At 39.4% G+C, this 22,335-nt stretch overlaps 1 protein-coding gene across 3 annotated transcripts in view; it reads right to left on the minus strand.

The window, feature by feature from the left end:
- ASAP2 (ArfGAP with SH3 domain, ankyrin repeat and PH domain 2) overlaps positions 1-22,335 on the minus strand; it is a 168,161-nt gene that overhangs the window by 10,335 nt on the left and 135,491 nt on the right. For 2 of the 3 annotated variants that reach the window (XM_073336056.1, XM_073336058.1), the window contains 5 exons: positions 11,991-12,246; positions 8,131-8,292; positions 6,537-6,705; positions 5,715-5,782; positions 3,939-4,045 (listed from right to left, as the gene is read on the minus strand). In XM_073336056.1, coding sequence (XP_073192157.1) covers positions 3,939-4,045; positions 5,715-5,782; positions 6,537-6,705; positions 8,131-8,292; positions 11,991-12,246 — 762 coding nt within the window. The remainder of the gene's footprint in view (positions 1-3,938; positions 4,046-5,714; positions 5,783-6,536; positions 6,706-8,130; positions 8,293-11,990; positions 12,247-22,335) is intronic. The other variant, XM_073336057.1, reaches the window with a different exon arrangement.

A 22,335-nucleotide genomic window follows, 5' to 3' on the forward strand; every position in this document is an offset into this window, starting at 1 on the left:
ATTTTCTTTAACTTAAAAAGAAACAATTTTCAGTAATGTGATACTAATATTTAATTAAGTGTTTTTTCAATTCTCAAGTAGTTTTAGACATTTTACCAGGCCGGCAGGCTGCTACATTTCTCCCTCAGGGACAGAGCTTCCCCCTGCATAAGAAAAAGACCTACCCTCCTCCAGGCCCCTCCAGCCGCAGTATCAAGCGAGAGGGACAGAATCTCTCTCACTTGTTGGCCAGCCCCGCCCCCTGAAGGTAATGAACATCTCCCCCTCAGGCAAACATGCCTGCACCCCCGCCCCCGCCCTTCCCCCACCCACAGTGATTTGCATCTCTGAGGCTGCTCCAGGCACACTGGAACAGACATGCTGCCTGGACTGCCAGGGAAGAGACACATGTCTCCCCCCGCAGATTTCTTTTGCGTTTTTCTGTGTGGGGGCACAGAAATATGTGGGCCGTATGAATTCTGCATCCCAGGGGCGCAGAATTCTGTCAGGTGTAAAATTTCACAGTCACGCCTCACTCAATGAGCAGCATTTCTACAATGAATCTAGCCATATCACTCTGTTTGTTCTTTCCCAGCCAAATTAGTCATAAATACAATTATCCTCCATCTCAGAAAAGAGGATGAATGGGTGCATATATGCACTACCAGCAATATAATTACTACCTTCAGAGAACAGCAATTACAGGTATTTTCTTTTCTCTAGAATGTAAATAGAATATAACAGATCCCCATTCCTGGCAAACTAAGAAACTTCAGGAAAAAGTTCATATACCTGAAGTAAATATACCTAAAGTATACTTTTAAGTGTATAAAACACATGTAGAAAAAAACGTTTAAAAAAAAAAAAAAAAAGCTTTCTACCCAAAATCAGAAAGTTATAGGACATAGAAATCTTTGGCTATTTGCGTGTACTCTAGAAGCTTGATTATCTAATCAGGAGAGGTGCCCCAAGCATGTGCCCTACCTGCTGGCTGATCTCCATGATCTTTTGGCAGGGAGGACACACAGCAGAGAAGGCTTGGGAGCAAAGGTGGATGGAGCGATTTAGGAAAAGTGCTTTAGCTAAACTGATCTCGCTAATGCTTCAATTAAGGTACTTTTAGCTCAATCAACTTAGCTAAAGCATGTTAGCAAAATCACTCCTTTCTCTGGGTCCCTTTCTATTGCGCAGTTTTCCCTTTCCACTCTGTCCTGGATCATCAGAGAAATACCCTGCCAGCTTCTCCAGGTATGCAAACTTCACTTTGCTGAAGTTATCTGGAAATTCTGATATTTTATTCAGATATGTACAATTAAAAATAAACCCTGGGTGCAAAACAGATTGTTCCCTAGTACCTACTTGGCTAAATAAATTAATTTATATTGAAAGTAATTATGTTTTATAACATAACAAGGAAGGATCAAGATAGAAGACTGCAACAACCTTATTTTACATGGAAAGCCCAGGGTAATCAGCTGTTTGAACATGACAAAAGAATGTTGAATTAATGGCACCAGTGGTTTCACACCTGAACCATACGTACACCTCACGGGCATGTTGTTATGGTCCAGCAGCTCAACAGAGCAAAGATTAGGAGAATGAAACCAATCAGGACAGTTATTCCATCTCAAATTACCCAGAAAAGTCCAAAATATCCAATATTATATATTCAGAGAGACAGTGTGGCCTAGTGAACAGAGCAATAGGCTGTGTATCCAGAGACTCACACATTCTATTCCTGGCTCTGCTATTGGCCTGTTGGGTGACCTTGGGCAAGTCACTTCACTTCTCTGTACCTCAGCTTCCCCATCTGCAAAGTGGGGCTAATGATACTGACCTTCTTTGTAAAGTGCTTTGAGACGCAATGATGGGCAACACTATCTCACAGCTAGGTATTGCTAATTTGTCAGACAGAAGGGATGGAAAGAGAAGAGGGACATTACAAATTGCGGTATGTGAAAAATACCAGAGGTCTCTATTATTGCAGCAGGCCTGCATGCTTGCCAGAGACAGAAAGATACAGATCCCACCCTAAAACTCCTCTCTAAGTCTGATTAAAATAGATTACATATATTTTTAACTTATTATTGCTGTTAGTTGTTTGTATTACAGGAGGGCCTAGGGGCCGTACCAGAGAGCAGGGTTCCCTTTTGTCAGGTGTGCTCTGCACACACATGCACAGGGTGAGAAACATCCCTTGCCTGGAGAGCTCACAATCTAAACATACAAGACTGACAAAGGGTGGCAGGGGAAAGACAGGCACAGAGAGAGGATGCAGCTTGCCAAGGTCACACAGCAGGACAGTAGCCAAAATTAGGAACAGCCCAGGTCTCCTGACTCCCAGCCCAGTGTCCTATCCAATGGACCATGCTGTCTCCACAACTAAGGCCATGTCTACACTTACAAGCTTACAGTAGCACAGCTGTATAGATACAGTGCCGCTGTAAGAGCACTTGTGTAGCCGCATTATGCCATGGGAGAGAGCTCTACTGACATAATAAAAACAGCTCAATGAGTGGTGGTAACTATGTCAGTGGGAAAGCATCTCCCACTGACGGCGCTGTGCACATGAGCGCTTATGCCAGCAAAACTTATGTCAGTCAAGGTGTGTTTTTCCCCAAGGGACACAACTTTTGTTGATATAAGTGCTAGTGTAGACATGGCCTAAGTTTCAACAGAATTAAATGAGACACAGATCTAAATGTAAATGTTTCCATTTACTTCCCCCTTGGAGCCCCTATATTTTTTAGCTCAGCTAGAAGTATTGCTTTCTGAAAGGTACAGTCAGGGTAGTAGGTGTTGCTGATATAATGGAAGGTATAACAAGACATCTTTTACTAAATGATTCCAAATTATTCAAATAAGGATACTGATGAAGCAAAACCACCAAATCATTATGGCTTCTTCATGGTTTTCTTACTCAGCAAAAAAGAAACCTTCAACTTTTTCTATTCTTATACCCTGCACCTTACTACAGCATTAGTATTAGTCAAACCTGAGAAACAGAAAGAATGAAGAAAGAAAATCTTTGCTGATGATAATATCTCTAGCAATGCAGTCTGTCTATTTAGAGAATATACCGACAGTGGAAACTGTTGGTGACAATTATACAGCACATACTGATGAAATAGATTAATAGGTCAAAACTTCAACAATGGAGAATTCCAGACCCAGTCACACACATGAATAAGGACTCAAGAGTGGGGATCTTCTGTATAGTAATTTACTTACCTTTGAAGAGATATACAGTAACTGAGCAATGTGTGGGTTAAATAAGGTGATGTAACACTTTGTAAGTAAGGATCAATAGATATACAATTATGACAGTAGCTCAGCTGATCTGCAGAGGGAAGTACCACCCTTTTCATACCCATCCTAATATATGAATAAAATAAATCAACACTAATACATATGTTAAAATCAAATGTTCCAGGGCTGCAAAATGGTACCATTTGACTGACCTATGTCAGATGTTATTAATCTGCTTGCCAATGTAAAAATAAATGCAGCACCCATTTTTTGATGTTGCTTACTTCACTATCTACTTTATTGAGGATTAAGAACTTAATGATGTATGTGATAACAGTGATACTGCTGTTCAATTATCAGGCTCACCAACGTTTAAGTTATCAGTTCACTGTGCTTTATAGATTTTGCACGCATCATGTGTCAGATACTGGCAAATAATTTCTACTTCTGTGTCTGTGGTTATGCACTCATTCCTGTACAATTTCAGGAAATGCAGGGTATTTTAAAAGTCTCTATTACGAAATGTATGAGTGTTTAATAAAATACAATGGCCTAGTCTTATTCATGGTTCAGTTTTACACCTTGTTTTTTGACAAAATACTTGGGAGGGGGCGAGAAAGAACTGTTACAACAAACTATCACCACACTGTCAAATGCAATTTTTTAAATTATTTTTTTAAAAGACTCACCTAGATCTTTTTCCTACTTACCATTTGTGACTTCCTTGGCATTGGTGCTGGTGGTTGAATCTGTGCTGATGTGCTTGCTGTAGGACCAGTTTGTGTTACAGAAGCCTCAGATACAGAGGAGGATTCTCCTTTTGTTAAAAGTAAGTAAAACAATTTAAAGTGGGGACATGTTTTAAAAAAGTAAGTTATGAATACATGATGATAGCTATACACTTAAAACCAGTTCATTCTTGTTACTGCAGTATGCAAATTATACTTTTTCCTTCAGGTTTTCTACTCCTGATGGTTCTCCCTAAATTCCTAAACTGATTGTCTTTCTACTCTTCCCAACCACAAACAGCTCCCTGGTGTTGAAGACAGTTGTTTAAGAGCTTCAATACTCCCATGATGGAAACTAGAGAAAACCCTAAGACAGGGGAGAGAGATAATTGGGCTGAGCTAGATGCTTCTCCATTTCCTTACATTGAGTTATAGGACTGGAAGGGACCTCAATAGGTCAGCTAATCCAGTCCCCTGCACTCAAGACAGGACTACGTGACAACTAAACTATTCCTGACAGGTGTTTGTCTCACCCATTCTTAAAAACATCCAATGACGCAGATTTCACAGCCTTCTGAGGCAATTTGTTCCAGTGTTTAAACTACGCTGGAAGTTAGGAAGTTTTTCCTAATGTCCAACCTAAACCTCCCTTGCTGCAATTGAAGCCCATTGCTTCTTGTCCTATCCTCAGAGGTTAACAAGAACAATTTTTCACCCTCCTTGTAACAACCTTTATGTACTTGAAAACAGTTATCATGTCCCCCCTTCAGTCTTCTCTTCTCCAGACTAAACAAACCTGGAGAAGAGAAGACTAAGGGAGGGTGCATGGGTGGGTGGGGTGGCAGTGGCAACACACGGGGGGACGGACACAACAAGATAACAGTTTTCAAGTACATCACTCATTTCAGATTGTCATCTTGTAATAACTCTTCTACACCGGAAAAAAAAGCCAACACATTAAAAAGTGTTCACTTCACTGGTTGCAAGCTTTAACCAGATGCTGCATCCCTTTATGTGACCAGGGACCAGACTCCAGACCTCAACACAGGGCCAAGAGAACTCCTATGGCCTCCTGTGAGACACATGAATAGAGAGTAGAAGGCCATCAGAGAACTTTCCTTAGCTCTGCAGAGAGGTCAAGGACAAGTACAGAGTAGTCACAGTGAAAACCAATGCATGGACGTATAGATTTATAAAAATGATAGAAAGGGAAATTGAGAAGCGAGAAATTCCATGATTACCACACAAAGAAAATCATGCAAACTTTGGGGCATATTATTAACATACAACCGGGGAAATTGACAAAAGCCTTGATTCTGCAAGGTACCGTGGAGGGACCCAACCCAGTAGAGCCTGACTTACATCAATAGGACCCAGAGATCTGTTCATGCACGGCAGCTCCCAGGATCAGAGGCTAAATGACTTTAAAAGGGAAACAGTAAAAATCCTCTTCCTTGGAGGAGGATTAAGTTACTGCAAACTAAGGCTACTTTACTCTTATGTGAGAGCATCTACACAGGGGTTAACATGCTTTAGCCTATGCACGTTGACATCATAACTTCAGCTGATTTTACTTTCCGAGTGTCCCCCACAGCTAGTGTCAAATACGAACAGCAGCACCGAACTAAAAAAAACACTTTCTCCCAACTCTAACCTATTTCAGTTACAGTGATCTTAGAAGTTTTAACAGTAGGTTTACAAATAATTCAAAAATAAATGTAGCTTTTAAATCATGAGGCCTCTTTATACTATAATTACCAGACTGTTGCAGAGATCCTGGTCCTCTAGGCTGCCCTTTGTTAGTTATACCAGAAGATTTATCAATCCTGTTCAGAAGAATATTAAGATTCATCTATTTAGAAAATAAACCAGAACTTTCAAGTGTGCAGATATCTAATACAATAAATTTAAACTATTTTCAAAGGGTAGGTAATGTATAACTCTTACCAGGGCTTTAATGTGTTGGTAGAAATGCAACTACGTATATTGTTGTGAAAGCTACTTTACCTACTTATTTGCAAATAAGCGACTAACCCATTCCGATCCCATTTGATAAATAAACGTAGTGCAAAAGAGCAATACATATTTTGCTGTAATTTTTGTAAATGAGGTTATTGTCCTTTCATAAGTTCTGAGGTTTCCTCTAATGTTACTTTTAAAGTTCTTGGGCAACAAATTGCAAGAGATAACATTAGGGGAGCTATTTTTTTTTATTATTATTATTATTATATCAGAATTAGAACCAACTGGAACCTTGTTGCTTCCAACTGCCACCAAGACTAAACACTATGTAAATATCAAGTCTATCATATGAGTTGACTAAGTCTTGGGAATTAGAATTCCTACATTGTTTCAGTCTTGATGCTGACATTCTTGCTATCTGCTCCATAAATATTTCTTCTCATTTTAGTATCCTATAAGACAGTGAATGGCATTAAGTGCCTGCTGTCATTGGCAAGAAATGGGTCTGCCTGTTTTATAGCTTTCATGGTACATACAAGTGCAATTCCTTTAAAATCTAAGATCATTAAATAGGCTGAAGTGTTTTATGAATTCAATATGAAAAACAGCATCTATTACCCAGTAGCAGGCTTCTTTTGAGAGATTCTACTAGGAGGTTGTGGAGGCAGAGGAGGTGGTATAGGCTTAGATTGCGGAACAGCTGGTGGTTGTTTTGACTGCTGGTTTAAAGCTTCTATAATACTGGCTGTCTTTGCAACTGGAGGTGGCGGTGCTGGAAAGAGGATATCTACAAAAAAGGCAAAGAGAATGCAATGGAATTAAACTTTTACTGAATGTGTTATTCTTAGAATCTCATTCACCAATTTCTATGTTACATGATTTGTTTTCAAGGGGAAGAAAAATGCTTTACTAATTATAATTATAGTTTACTAATGGTAAAAATCCTCCCTCTGCACCAAAATGAAAATGAAAACATCGGGGGGAGAGGGAGCGCACATGATGAGGGAGGGAGCACCACCTCCATCCCCGACTCACCTCAGTGGGCCATCCACCCTTGCACATGTATTTTTATGTCTGGGATGGGACGGGGGGCGGGGGACGACGACACACAACCAAAAATTGTAACTCAAGGGGGGTGGGGAGGACCTAACTTCAAAAAGTTTGAAAAACGCTGGTTTAAAGCGAACAGAAGGCAAACATTGTCAGTGCCCCAGTCTTTTCTCAAAACTTTTGGTCTTTGGTGATCCCAATAAATGTTTTAGTTCTGGATTTTTCTTTGTCAAGCCCCACTTAGGCCCCAATTCAGCTAACCAATTAAGCACATGCAAAGGATGTGCTTAAGCCTCACTGAAGTCACTGAGTCTTAAATGTGCTTTGCTAGCTAGTGATGGATTTAAACATATGCTTAAATGCTTTGCTGAATCAGAGCTTTAGAATTAATGTTTTATGGAATTTTGTTGAGTAATATTTTGTGAGAAGTTCTATAAAGAGGAATTTCTCCTTGACTGGACATTAATCATAACATGACTTTAGAAGAAATGTTTAGAATTAGGTAGGTAATTAAAAATCTTCCTCGTCAGAGAGACAAGATGGGTGAGGTAATATCTTTGGACCAGCTTCTGTTGGTGAGAGAGACAAGCTCTTCTTCAGCTCTGGCTAAGCTTGAAAGTTTGTCTCTCTCACCAACAGAAGCTGATCCAATAAAAGATATTACCTTATCCACCCTGTCTCTCTAATATACAGGGGCTGACACATCTACAACACTGCATTTTTCTCTTCAGGTCAGTTCAATCACAGCATGGCAGAGTATTACACCCTCAGACCTAAGTTTTCCAGTTGTCATTTGTATTCCTAAAGCTAGCAAAAATTAAGAACATCATGCAGGTAACACACTATAGGTACTGCCTTTGTGTAACACTTATGTTATACAACTCATTAATATTAAAGAGAAATAAAATTAAAACCCTACATAAAAAAATTGAGAAATCTCTTAGACACCGATAATAGAAGGAATTCCCTGGTAAACCACACTACAGCAACCAATCCCCACTGATCTATTGGAGGAGACTATTCATACGAATCGCTGGAGGGGGGACAACAGGCCAAAACTACAATTGTCAAAAGAGGAAGCATGAGTTGTGAAAATGGAAAAATAAGACCAACCATGATTAGATGTAGCAGAAGAGAAAAACAGGGGAAAGTGAAAACATACTTGTAGATGTTACACGCAATGGCGGCACAGGGGGATGAATAGCTGGTGGATCTGATGAAGATCTCTGTCTGCTTATATTTTCCACTCCTAATGAATTTGTTTTCCACATTGTATTAAATGAAGAAGTTGTCTGAACACCACTCCCAAGAACTGAAGGCTGAACTAAAAAAACAGGAAAATACTGTATAAAAATTATTTGCTGACTATATGTGTGGAAAAAGTGCTAACAGTCACACCTGTGTTATATTTTAAATGGTGTGCCTGTATACTGTATAAATTGAAAGAAACCACCATCATCTTGTAAGAGTACAAGAGAATAAATCATGTATTCTTAACATATCAGCTCCATAAGTGCTTGTCTCAGGTCAACATTTCAAAATGTGTCAGGTTTATAATCCATTTCACAGCTTATGAATTTGAGGCTGGTTAAGCCTTGGCAAAGGCAAAAACTTCGCAACAAGAAATTAAAAGGTGAGTCCTATGAAAAATCACTAACCCCTGACTGCTGCCTCCAGACACTACAAGAAAGGGACATAACAAACATGTAAGGGTCTGTGAACATGCTGACTCAACAGGTAATGTCAGTTCTGACCTGGAACTTCCACAAAACTGCATTTCAGGGCTTCATCCAAACTTAGACCAACAGCTGTAGCACTTACATGGCATTGCTTTTGTATTTATAAGTGGTTCCTAATTTACTCCATTATAAGGCTAAAATGCAGTCTCCCTGTTTCACCAGAGCACACTGTAAGCAATCCTTTACAGCAAACATTTTGCTAGTACCATATAATTATATGCCTACGCAGAGAGCATGATCACCATATTAAGGAAAGATGAAAAACACAAAAAGAAAAGGCGTACTTGTGGCACCTTAGAGACTAACAAATTTATTAGAGCATAAGCTTTCGTGAGCTACAGCTCACTTCATCGGATGAAACACACAGTTAATGTGAAATAGAAATAAGCATTAATTTGCATGGAGAGAAGATACAAAGGGATCAGAAGATTTAAAGAGCGTTCTAAAATTAAGAGGATAATAATAATAAAGGCAGCTAACAGGAGTAAGATCAGTGATATCATCATAATGTTCACTTGGGAAAATGAAAGAGGCTAATGAAACAAACTGCTAGAGTAAAATATACCAACAAATAAATCTTTTTAAGCCAGGAGGCATATTTTCCTGGCATGAGCTGCACTGTATGGGTGCCAAGTTGTAAGGGGCGGGTGGGAGAACAACGATAAATGTGTGTTTTGGAAGTCTGCCATTTAATGAGAGGGCAATGGGTGAAATAGTACATTTGCTCAGGAGTAAAATTTAGTCAAAGGGCAAAACCACCATTTTAGTTATTCAGTCAAGGAGTAGAATAATATCCTCAGCTGGGTTCCGCCTTCCCAAAATGTCTTCACAGCCTTTTTAAAAAAAAACATATGAAATCACGCTAACCATTTTGTATTCTCACTTAATTTCCACCCAAAAATAATACTTTATGCACTTTTTATGCTTGCACCCATATCACGTGAGCTAGCTCATCATATTGTAGACTTGTGATTTGCCATCCGAAAACAGAAATGGTGCATCAAGTCCTATATCCTAACTTCAGCCATGACGTGATGCTTCCAAGGAGGATGAAAAAACCATTCACATATCTGGTCAGTTGTGCAATGCTGTACTTTATGCTGTCTTATTGTTCATTCAATAGTCAATAAAAAGTCATACCTGAAGACGAGTATTCACTCTACACAAGGTGTGTGGACTATGTTACAGGGCAGGTAAGAAAGTCATGCATACACAAAGTCTGAGATATTTTAGTATAAAAGACTGTATGTATATGAATAATACTTTCTTGCATTACTATAGTTTTAAATACTTTTGGCATGCAGAAAAGATGCCAGACTGCTGAAGGCATTAGAGACTGAAATCCTTATCCAGGAAACTATCACAGTATAAGGACTGGCTGTGCAAGTTTCTCCATGCTTTTCCACCTGCTTGGCCTGGAGGGATTATATCTAGAGGTAAGAGTCTTGATTGTAATGGAAGTGAGCATTTTGTTTTGTGAGCATTTGGCCCTTATGAACAGAAGTGAGACCTACTGATTTCATATAGGCCTTTGAACAGAGGATAATTAGCAGAGATCCTAGTTTTCTGTGATTTAAAAAAAACAACATTTCTCCAATAAAAAAACCCATAAAAATCCACTTTTCCCACAATTAAAATGAAATGCTGAACTTCAATTTCCCTAGCCACAATATACATAGGTATCCATTAAACACAATGTTTTATTGATATATTTACAACTTTTAAGCAAGTTCGAAGCCTCCAGTGCCATCAATTATTACACTAAAATAAATAAATAGAATTGCAATTTGTATTGCTTACATATTCTAAATACTTCTATGTCTATATTCTAGATTTTCAGAAAATTGTGTGTGTTTTTTAATGCACAAGAATGCTGGAATGATCCAGTCACATTGCATTGTTTCTTTACTGTTATCGATGGCCCTGCTGTCTCAGTCTCATGTTTTTGTTTCTTTTCAGTCAGTTTATGTTTAGCGTTTTCTATGTGTTCTTCAACTGTTTGCCTCCAAATGTAATCTATAGCCTTGCTGCATACAGTACAGAATAGCACATTACCATCAATGTGAAATTTGTCCTTGCGAAACTCAGTGACACAGTCTTTAGAAAAGGAGTACTTGTGGCACCTTAGAGACTAACCAATTTATTTGAGCATGAGCTTTCGTGAGCTACAGCTCACTTCATCAGATGTATCATCTGATGAAGTGAGCTGTAGCTCACGAAAGCTCATGCTCAAATAAATTGGTTAGTCTCTAAGGTGCCACAAGTACTCCTTTTCTTTTTGCGAATACAGACTAACACGGCTGTTCCTCTGAAAACAGTCTTTAGAGGTGATTTTTAAAGTTTTCGGCATCTTTTCGTAACTTTAATTACTCACATCTGGAGGCTGAAGTGAAATTTGAGATGCATTAAAACATGAACCTCTCCATATGCTACTGTGTAAATTCTATATGCCGGAAGCAGTTGATTGGAGTATGTTTAGGTATGTAAATTTAAAGCACATTCAAAAATCAGCCACAAAAATGGGAGGTTGTGCACACTGAATAAGTGACACTAGTACTATCAGTAAAATTTAATTAATAGTTAATATATGTTTTTATTTTTTCACAAAATGTAAAAACACAAATTCTGTGTTTTCCCATGGCAAACTGATTTCTAGGATCCCTGATAATGAGTAATGGGAGTTATGTTTTGGTCAGTTACCAATCCCATAAAACTCCTAGTTCTCCAAATTGTGTATGTATCTTATATTTCACTCTTTATTTCCACACTTTCTAGCACAGATTTAAGAAGAGTGTCTGTAATGTTATTGTTGCCTATCTTTCTTCATACTCTCTTTGGCCCCTTTTAAAGAGAAGCATTTCCACAACAGCTAGATGGTAATGGAAGTTCAGTACAAATCAGACTGAGACATCTTTAGGAAATAAAAGTTTTAAAAGTTGGAGCTCTAGCAAGAAGCAATTGATGAAGTCGATCATCTGGGCTGTTACTCATTTCTTATAACGAGCTTGAGCTTTATTGATTTTATTTATACATCTATTATTTTTACACAAATTGTATACCTGAAGTAGAATTCAGAATATATTTTCCTTCACTAGCCCATACAATGTAAATCAAATTCAGAATATGTTGTGCAGATTCACTTCAAGTTAAAAAAAAAAATCATCAGTAAATAGTTCCAATACCTACCTGTGCAAAGTAACTGTAAAACAAATCTTCAAAATGTAAGAAAAAAAATGTTATGATCCCATTTCTTCTAAAACACTATATTTTCCAGCGTTAGTACCTTTGCCAATATTCCTTGGAGGTAGGGGAGGTGCACTTGTAGTAACAGGTACTGCAGGTTGAATGGGAGGTGGACTGCCACTAAGTATTGCTCCATAGGTTTCATTCTGTAATATACTAGGCATAAAACTTCTTTGTTTATCCTTAGCAATATTTGCTGCATCTCTTGCCAAAGATGCTACATTAGGCTGAAGTTGGTTTGATCCCAGCTGATAGAAACTGACAGGCCTGTCCTCTCTCCGATTCGGACTGGGTTGCTAAAACCAAACCAAAACAAAAATACACATGGATATTACATTAGTTAGGTTAAGAAATTCAGCAAGGCTTGAAATATATACACAACACTCGCTAGCCAGAGGACTATGCCTACTAACTCTTCAAATGTATCAGACCTATGTTGCTGCCACTACCACTCCTGACCACACCTCCCCTTAAAGCCACATTTCCCTCATATACTTTAAAAGAAAAAAAAATGGTTGTGCACCATTTATTGGATATGTATTTAATTGTAACAAATGGTCTCAATCAATTTGCTGTTTTATTATATTTTTAGATGTAGCTTACTACTTCTCTCTTGCGCCTTCTTTCCTTTCTTGGCTTCAATAACTTTTCCCCCTCATTTCTATAATAGATCGTGGTGCATCTTTCACTATATTTTCCCTAGTGTCTATTCATTATCATCATAATCACCACCACCGCCACCACCTATGAGTTGTACTATTGCAGCACTGAGAGGTCCCAAATGAAAGTTGGGCCCCACTGTGCTAAGCACTGCACAAATACATAATAAAAGACAGTTCCTGTCCCAAAGCACTTACAATCTAAACAGACAAGACAAAGAAAGGATAGGGAGAGAAACCCACACATTGAGGGAAGAAAAGACTACCCAAGATCATACAGCAGGTTATTGTAGAGCCAGTAAAAAAACAAAAGTCTCCGAAGTTCCAGTCCAATGTCCTGACCGTGCCATGTCTAACGTTTCTTTCCCTTTTTTCATTCTTTCACCCTGCAGCCCCTTGTCATCTCTCTTTCTTTCCCTACATTGTTCTCTCTAACCTCTTTCCTTTCTTCTCCCCACTTCTCCCACCAAAATCCTTCTCCCTTCCTCTCTCCCCTTCCCTCAATACCTTCTTGTCTTTTCTAACGTATTTCATCAATCTCTCTCTTGCCCAGATCCATCAACTCTCACATGTGGTTTAGAAATTTTACCCAACACCTAATAGCTACTTGCCAGAGACTGTTATGTTAGATGAGGGGCCTCACCGACCAGGGGCAACACCTAGATGAAAAGCTATCCTAACTCTATAAGCTGCTGGGATATGGGAGAGTGCTGGGATTCCTACCAGTGTGCTCTCCCTCTGCCCTATCTTTTATATCAGGCCTGTTGTATTAATTTAGATAGAATATATGGGCTAACGGTGTTACCATAATCCAGTTACTATCCAACACTGAACAGTTTTAAACACAATCCACGGTTTGGTATATAGAAACCTCAGCCTACTTAGTACCATGTTAAACACACCATTAAAATCCTTTTAACCTTTCATTAAAGATACAGAAGGAAAAGAAAAAACAGTAAAACATTTTGAAACATAACATATTAAATAAGGCTTTCATTTTAACAAAATCCCTTGTTCCCTTTCCCTTTAGCTGGTAAGAGTATTTAGAAGGGAAAAAACCCTCATTAGGATAGCATTAAAGATGGTCTTAACTGTCCTTTTGGGGAAAAGAGAAGAAGTTAGTAGAGATGGACTGGAGCTGTTGTCACTGTTGTTAAAGTCTGATCCTGTTTCCTAGAAGACCAAACAAAACGAATACCCATAAGAAGGGAGAGAAAAGAACAGCAAAGATAGAAAATGTCTCTCTCTGGGGTTGACTTTCATTTGCAGCCTCACTACTAGAAAGATACAGGCAGAGCCCACAGTTTTATCAGAAACTCCAAGACCTGGCAAACTTCTACCAACTTCTGGCTGTTTGGGACATTGCTTTTAGTTGCCTCTTTCTAGTCACAGGCTTACAGCAGTGTTGCAAAGTATTCAGTCTTGGCCAGCAAAGTCAGACACTTATTAGACAGAAAGAAAAGAGAAGAAATAAGGTAGGACAGGAAAAGGACACATTGGTCGGGTGGCTGGGTGGATAAAAGAGACAAAGTCTCACATCCCAGGTGGTGGTTGGGATTCAGACAGAGCTGGTGGAGATAGTGATGTTATCTGCCTCCCTCTCTGGTCAGGACAGCTTTCAGGATTGAGATGAAGCAGGTCTGGGATCCAAGGAGATGGTAGGGGAGGCAACCATGATGGTGAAGCTTGCTCCAGTAGCCAATTTTTTCCTAAAGTATCTTTCCTTAAGGACCCCAAAAGGGAGTTATATGTGGAATAGCCCAATCCTCTTAATTATTTTGTCCATCAATTAGGCCTCATTCCTGACACATCAGTTTCATTTCTGATTCCACACTTTTCTTGTTTACCAAATATGATCATAACACAGTACTTGATCTTGATCTTGGCTTTTTAATTTGGACTAATTCAGTCTCTTGGTCTCCCATATGTACCTTTTCCCACCAACGTATGTTGTTATAGGTTACTGTGATCTTTTATAAACTTATACTCGCTTTTCACAGTTGAACTCACAATTAGAGTAAATTTGTAGGCCCAAATATCACCACAGGCCCATGTAGTAATTATCCAGTAAGTTTAATGCTCCCCAGCCCCTAAGGGCTACAGAAAAAGCAAAGGGACATTTTGTCTCCCGCTGTGAGGGTTCGAGAGGAGAAACTACCCTTCATCTAACCTTTGTTTTCAAGGCCTCCTTACCAGCGAACAGGTCCAGTATTTACCTCAGTTGCTATTCATTTTTACCCAGCATCTTCAGAGTAAAATTGAGCAGGATTCTGCATAGACACAGTGATATTTACAAGAGTTTGTAAACACTTTCCATTCTGCTACCTCTCAGGGAGAGCTATGAGGAGACTAAGTAGAAGCAATTAATTGGTCTGCTGCAGAATCAGTGAAAGTATTGCACTGGTTTACAGACTTTCCACATGTGGAAAGTTGTCTTTCCAATCGTACGAGCCAGAAAATTACCTTTTTAAAAAGAAAGCTTATATAATAGCTAATGATACTTCTTCAAGAAAACTAAGTACTCTCTCTGAGTGGATCTTTCAAGCCCTGCCTATCAGAACTTTTATTTAAAAAACCTCATTTCAATTCATAAGAATTCTGCCTGAAAACAGAAGTTGATTTCAGGCTGTTATAATTTATTTGTCACAATACAAGACAGCTGTGTATATCAAGTCTTAAATTTAAATAAAAGTTTATCATCATGCTAATGAACTTGCTAAAGGCCACAAAAGATTCTTGATTTGCAGATATTTGTACCTATGTGATCAAATGTTGTACTAGACATGATGGAATGTTCAGATGTCTATGCTGCTCTGGGACAACCACTATTCTAATAATTATAAGATATTGTTGTGAGCCGTTCGGACAAAAGACTAAAGATTTACAAACTGGAGCAGGGTAGTTCCTTACTTATGTTTACATGCACAAGGTTTCTTCCACTTCAAACAAAGGTGAAACTCAAAAGTTAGAAACTCCTTTGTTAAAAAATGCTTCTAGAATACAGGTTTCTGAGTAACAGCCGTGTTAGCCTGTATTCGCAAAAAGAAAAGGAGTACTTGTGGCACCTTAGAGACTAACCAATTTATTTGAGCATGAGCTTTCATGAGCTACAGCTCACTTCATCGGATGCATGCAACCGATGAAGTGAGCTGTAGCTCACGAATGCTCATGCTCAAATAAATTGGTTAGTCTCTAAGGTGCCACAAGTACTCCTTTTCTTTTTTCTAGAATACAAATACTCTTTAAAAACTACTCCCCATATTCTTATGCAAAATATCACTCAGGCCTATGTAAAAACCTTACTTTACCTTTTAATCTTACAGTTATTAAAGATGAACAAGCATAACCACGACAGCATTAATAACCAAACTCTCAAAAAGGAAGAAAAATACTTCGCCCAATAGTCCATGAATGTACCTAGCAGGGTAACTCCCTTCAATAATACAAATCCTCCGATTTAGACCAGTAAAGCTTTCTGGTCCATAAGAATATAGGATAACATTTTCAAAAGTGCCTAAATGACTTAGAACGCAAGTTCCGTTTTCAGAAGTGCCTAAGTCCCATTGAAACTCAGTGAGACTTAGGCTCTTATGCAACTAACACACTTTTGAAAATGTTACCCATAAGCAAGAATGGCACAGGAGTCCAAGCCTCTCGCCAGCTCTCTTCAGCTTACTAAAGAGGAAGTAGGTCCAATTCATAGAAGAATTAAAGAGAGATGGGTGAGTTTGACAGGAGGGAGGGAGGGACTGCTGATCAGCCTGTGCACACTATCAATATGTGCCCTAATTAGTTCACTTTGAGTTTTGCCGCAAGTCATCTGTTTGCTATGTGTATTTCAGACTTATTTTTCCTGTTGTAACAGCAGTCATTGGTAATTACTGTTCTCTAATAATAACTGTAATAGACAGAGTCATGGGTTCATATGTTTAGCACAGGACTGAGTTGTAACATTCCAGAGATCAACAGGAGTATAAATATGCCTTTAAAAATAAGGTTAGATAAACACACAGCTGCATAGATTGTTGGTATAAATAAAATGAGCCATTTAGCAACTGCATTCAGGCCAAGTAGGTATTTATACCCACAGTCTAGTGAACACATATGCTATTGTCCCTATATCCATGATTCAAAGCACAGCATCCCAACTGGTTAAAAAAAATGTTATCAAAATGACATGAATGACAGCCAATTGTACTAATTCACACCTTCATTTAGAATATGAAAGCCTCCCCCCTTCTGTTACTTTAGAATCACTTGATATAACAAACTTCTAGCCTTCAAAATAATTAAGCAATCAATGGATGGACACAACAGACAAGAAGATCTAAAGTGTTTAACAACCATAATGGAGCTGGCTGAAAGAAAGGTTTATAGCAGGAAAAGGATATTCTACACAGCAATATGGCTATTATACCTAATGCCACATAATAAGGACAAAACCTTATCAGGATCCAATGAAGACTTGCAGCAAATGGCCTATGAACCCCAATCTATTGCAAAGGACTCCATCACTGAAGACAGTCAAGGAGAAACTGAAGGGAAGGAAGTAGCATTTATACTTTGCAGGAGCTGGCACACAACAGTCAGTAAAGGACCTGGTTCATTCTTTATGACATTAATGTTGCTGTCAAAGGTCAAAAAAATCACAAGCACTAGAGAAGTTTCATCTCTCCTGCACCAAGGAGATAAGACCCAAGAATAAGAATTCTGCACAGACAGTATTCCCAACAGAAGTGATATTCCAGTGAAGGAGACATTTGTTTCAGAATGACAGGGCAAGAACTATTCAGCTAATCCAACAATCTGATTGCCGAGACATTCCTTAAAGGTGACCAGCAAAGGAAAACAATAGGCTTATACCATTTTCCCTTTCTTTATGATGTATAAAGGTGGTGTGAAAAGTTTTGGTTTAGGGTTGTTTTTTAATTTATTTTTAACTTTGGAAATATAGGTCCTATTTAAGCTGGAAGACTATACAATGACTGGAAAACTAATGAAATGGTGATACTGGAAGAGCTAAACTAATGAAAGTTTAGCTACCAAATTTCTAGTCACGATTTCTAGTCAGAAACTTCTAAGGTAAAACATAGCAGGGAGAAAGAAAGAAAAAAAAAGAAAAAAGAATTTAAAAAGTTACCTAACTTAACAAAAGTTTTTCAACAAAATAACGAGGAATCCTTGTGGCACCTTAGAGACTAACACATTTATTTGGGCATAAACTTTCATGGGTTAGAACCCACTTCATCAGATGCATGGAGTGGAAAATACAGTAGCAGGTCTATTTATACATAGTACATGAAAAGATGGGAATTGCCTTACCAGGTGGGAGGTCAGTCTAATGAGACAATTCAATTAACCGTAGAATATCAAGGGAGGAAAAATCACTTTTGTAGTGGTAATGACGGTGGTCCATTTCAAACAGTTGACAAGAAGGTGTCAGTAACAGTAGGGGGAAACTAGTATGGTAAAATTAGGTTTTGAAATGACTCATCCACTCCCAGTCTTTATTCAGGCTTAATTTGATGGTGTCAAGTTTGCAAATTAATTCCAGTTCTGTAGTTTCACATTGTAGTCTGTTTCTGAAGTTTTTTTGTTGAAGCATTGCCACTTTTAAGTCTGTTATTGAGTGACCAGGGAAGTTGAAGTGTTCTCCGATTGGTTTTTGAATGTTGTAAATCCTGATGATATCAGATTTGTGTCCATTAATTCTTTTGCATAGAGACTGTCCGGTTTAGCCAATGCACATGGCAAATGGGCACTGCTGGCACATGATAGCATATATCACATTGGTAGATGTGCAGGTGAACAAACCCCTGCTGCTGTGGCTGATGTGAATAGGCCCTATGATGGTGTCCCCTGAATAGATATGTGGACAGAGTTGGCGCCAGGGTTTGTTGCAGGGTTTGGTTCCTGGGTTAGTGTTTTTGTTGTGTGGTGTGTAGTTCCTGATGAGTATTTGCTTTAGGTTGGGTGACTGACTTTAAGCGAGGACTGGCCTGTCTCCCAAGATCTGTGAGATTAAGGGTTTCTCCTTCAGGATAGGTTGTAGATCCTTGATGACGCACTACAGAGGTTTTAGTTGGGGGCTGAAGGTGACGGCTAGTGGCGTTCTGTTACTTTCTTTGTTGAGCCTGTCCTGTAGTAGGTGACTTCTGGGTACTCTTCTGGCTCTGTCAGTCTGTTTCTTCACTTCACCAGGTGGGTATTGTAGTTGTAAGAATGCTTAATAGAGATCCTGCAAGTATTTGTTTCTGTCTGAGGGACTGGAGCAAATGCGGTTGTATCTTAGAGCTTGGCTGTAGACAACGGATCGTGTGATGTGGTCTGGATGAAAGCTGGAGGCATGCAGGTAAATATAGCGGTCAGTAGGTTTCTGGTATAGGGTGGTGTTTATGTGACCATCGCTTATAAGCACTGTAGTGTCTAGGAACTGGATCTCTTGTGTGGACTGGTCCAGGCTGAGGTTGATGGTGGGGTGGAAACTGTTGAAATCCTGGTGGAATTCCTCAAGGGCCTCCTTCCTATGGGTCCAGATGATGAAGATGTCATCAATGTAGCACAAGCAGAGTAAGGGTGTTAGGGGATGAGAGCTGAGGAAGCACTGTTCTAAGTCACACATAAAAATGTTGGCATACTGTGGGGGCCATGCGGGTACTCATAGCAGTGCCGCTGATTTGAAGGTATACATTGTCCCCAAATGTGAAACAGTTATGGGTGAGGACAAAGTCACAAAGTTCAGCCACCAGGTTTGCTGTGACATTATTGAGGATACCGTTCCTGACGGCTTGTAGTCCATCTTTGTGTGGAATGTTGGTGTAGAGGGCTTCTACATCCATAGTGGCCAGGATGGTGTTTTCTGAAAGATCATCAAAAGGATTGTAGTTTCCTTAGGAAATCAGTGGTGTCTCGAAGATAGCTGGAAGTGCTGGTAGCATAGGGCCTAAGGAGGAGTCCACATAGCCAGACAATCCTGCTATCAGGGTGCCAGTGCCTGAGATGATGGGGTGTCCAGGATTCCCAGGTTTACGGATTTTGGGTAGCAGATAGAATAATCCTGGATGGGGCTCTAGAGGTGTTCAGTGTAGATTTGTTCCTGTCCATCTTTAGGGAGTTTCTTGAGCAGATGGTATAGTTTCTTTTGGTAATCCTCAGTGGGCTCAGAGGGTAATGGCCTGTAGAATGTGGTCACAGGCTGAAATTGTGGAAAAGCAGCATCACTTGCCCCATAACCTCGGCCGTGCAGAACACAATGCCATCCACAGCCTCAGAAACTCCTCTGACATCATAATAAAAAAGGATGACAAAGGAGGTGCTGTAGTTGTCATGAATAGGTCGGAATATGAACGAGAGGCTGCTAGACAACTCTCTGACCCCACATTCTACAGGCCACCCTCAATGACTTCTTGTCAACTGTTTGAAATGGGCCACACTCATTACCACTACAAAAGTGATTTTTCCTCCCCTGATATGCTACAGTTAATTTAATTGTCTTGTTAGACTGACCCCACACCTGGTAAGGTAACTCCCATCTTTTCATGTACTCTGTATAAATATACCTGCTACTGTATTTTCCACTCCATGCATCTGATGAAGTGGGTTCTAGACCACGAAAGCTTATGCCCAAATAAATGAGTTAGCCTCTAAGGTGCCACAAAGACTCCTCATTGTTTTTGCTGATACAGACTAACATGGCTACCACTCTGAAACCCAAAAGCCTTTCAGGCCTTCTTTATACAGCATAAAGAAGCAAAAGAGGGCATAAACCCATTTTTAAAAAATCCTTTGCAGATCACCTTTAATAGTTCTTAATTAATTTTTTTTTTTAAATAAAATGAGGGTGGGCCACTCTTTTCAATGTTGTGGGTTGGATGCTAATTTTGGGGCAACTGCATGGGCCACATACAGAAATATAATTCCAGTTTCTAGAATCAGATCATTTATTTAGGTTTCAGATTTAGCCATTAAGACATTAATGGTGTTAAGTAGTAATAAAATGAAATACATGTCAGAGAATAGCTCACTCTTAGCGAAAACATTGAGGAAAATGTTTTTCTTGCACTAATGTCTCAATGTCAACATCAATATTCATTGCTGCAAGTCAGAGACAGCAGCAGAGGAAGTCGCTCTCCAGCTTGTTGCAGAGTTTTGATTTGACATTTCATTATTGAGAATGCCCTTTTGCAGATGTATGTGCTTCCAAACATTGAACACAACTTCAACACAAAGTCTAATTTTAACAGATTTTCCACCAAGTGCCTCGTGGTATATGATGCAGTGAAGAGTAAGTAAGACATTCAACTCCATTTTGTCTCAGCAAACCTACTAATCCACCTTTACTGATGGTCACTGCTTTGGCTCCATCTGTGACTATGCACAAGGACACTTGGGAACTGCCAATTTTCTCACAGCAGAAGCAAGTGCATTGTAAATATCCACCCCCTTTCTACTACACTTGAGTCAAACTAGTTCCAGTATCTTCTCATGCACAGAGAAATCCTCATCAATAGTTCAGATGAAAATTAATAGTGGGCTGAGGTCACTGGCATCAATGCTTCATCTAGAGCTAAGTACGTATATTTTGCAGCAACTGTCTTGAGTTTTGAGGACATATTATCGTTCAGGTCATTTATCCTCCTTGCTACAGTTTGGTGAGACAACAACACACAAAATCCTTTCTATTTTTCCATCCTCAAATGCACGAGCCATCTGGATTGCACACCCTTTTTTAACCACATCACCATCCCTAAAAGGCTTTTTACATCTTACTAGCTCGAGGCAGACCTCATAAAATGTAGTCAGACTTGCAAGTCATGCAGTTGAAGATTTCATCAATGTGTGTCTCTGCTTTGAAGTTTTTTTTTTCCTCCAAGGCCTTAATAGGAGTGATACATGACTCTTCAGGGTACCTCTCATATTTGGCTTTGTACAGCATGCTGTGATGTTGGCTGATATACTCCTTCCACACAACTATCACTAGCAAGTACACAAGGCACTGTGGTTATCCATTACTTTCAACGAACAAGTCATCATGTTGTTTCATCCACTTGGTGTGAAATGCTTTATTCTCTGCATCAACTCCTCTTTTCTTAATTGCAGCAATTGCATTTACTTGTTCCTTTGCACTGGGATTACTGTTGCACCACTTTTTAATGTGCTGTGTTTAAAATTCATGGACCACATACTGCAACAAACACAGTACGCAGATATGTTTTGGTTGTTGACCAAGGAGAAATGGTCCTTTGTCTTTGCCACATCCCAGAAAAATCACATCAAGCCAGGGTGCCACCAGAGCTCTTTCAAATGGTTTGCACACCCCTCCCACTCCTGACTCAAGATGTGTGTCAGGGTGTTCTATGGCTGTGGGCACCTGAATCTAGCCATAGCTCAGGCAGGAGCAAAAACTCCACGTAGCCTGTGAGAGCATCCTAGCATCACCAGCCCTTGGCAGAGAAGGCCCTGTCTGTCCTTTCAAGGTTACACACACACACACACACCCTCCCTCCCCTTCCTATTCTCTCTCCCATTTCACCTTGCACATGACCTCTCAGGCTGGACAAACTTATGCTCAATGAGAGAGCTGGGAATTACTCAGGGCACATCAGGATCAGTCTGTTATGTAGCTCATTCAGCTGTTTCATTTGTGTCCATTGGGAAGGAAGAAACTCAAGAATATGGCAGCTGCAGTAGAGAGAAAAACCAAGCAGTCCACCACTGAGTGCTGTC

Source organism: Lepidochelys kempii, chromosome 3 (genome assembly GCF_965140265.1).
Source record: "Lepidochelys kempii isolate rLepKem1 chromosome 3, rLepKem1.hap2, whole genome shotgun sequence".
Lineage (NCBI taxonomy): Eukaryota > Metazoa > Chordata > Testudines > Cheloniidae > Lepidochelys > Lepidochelys kempii.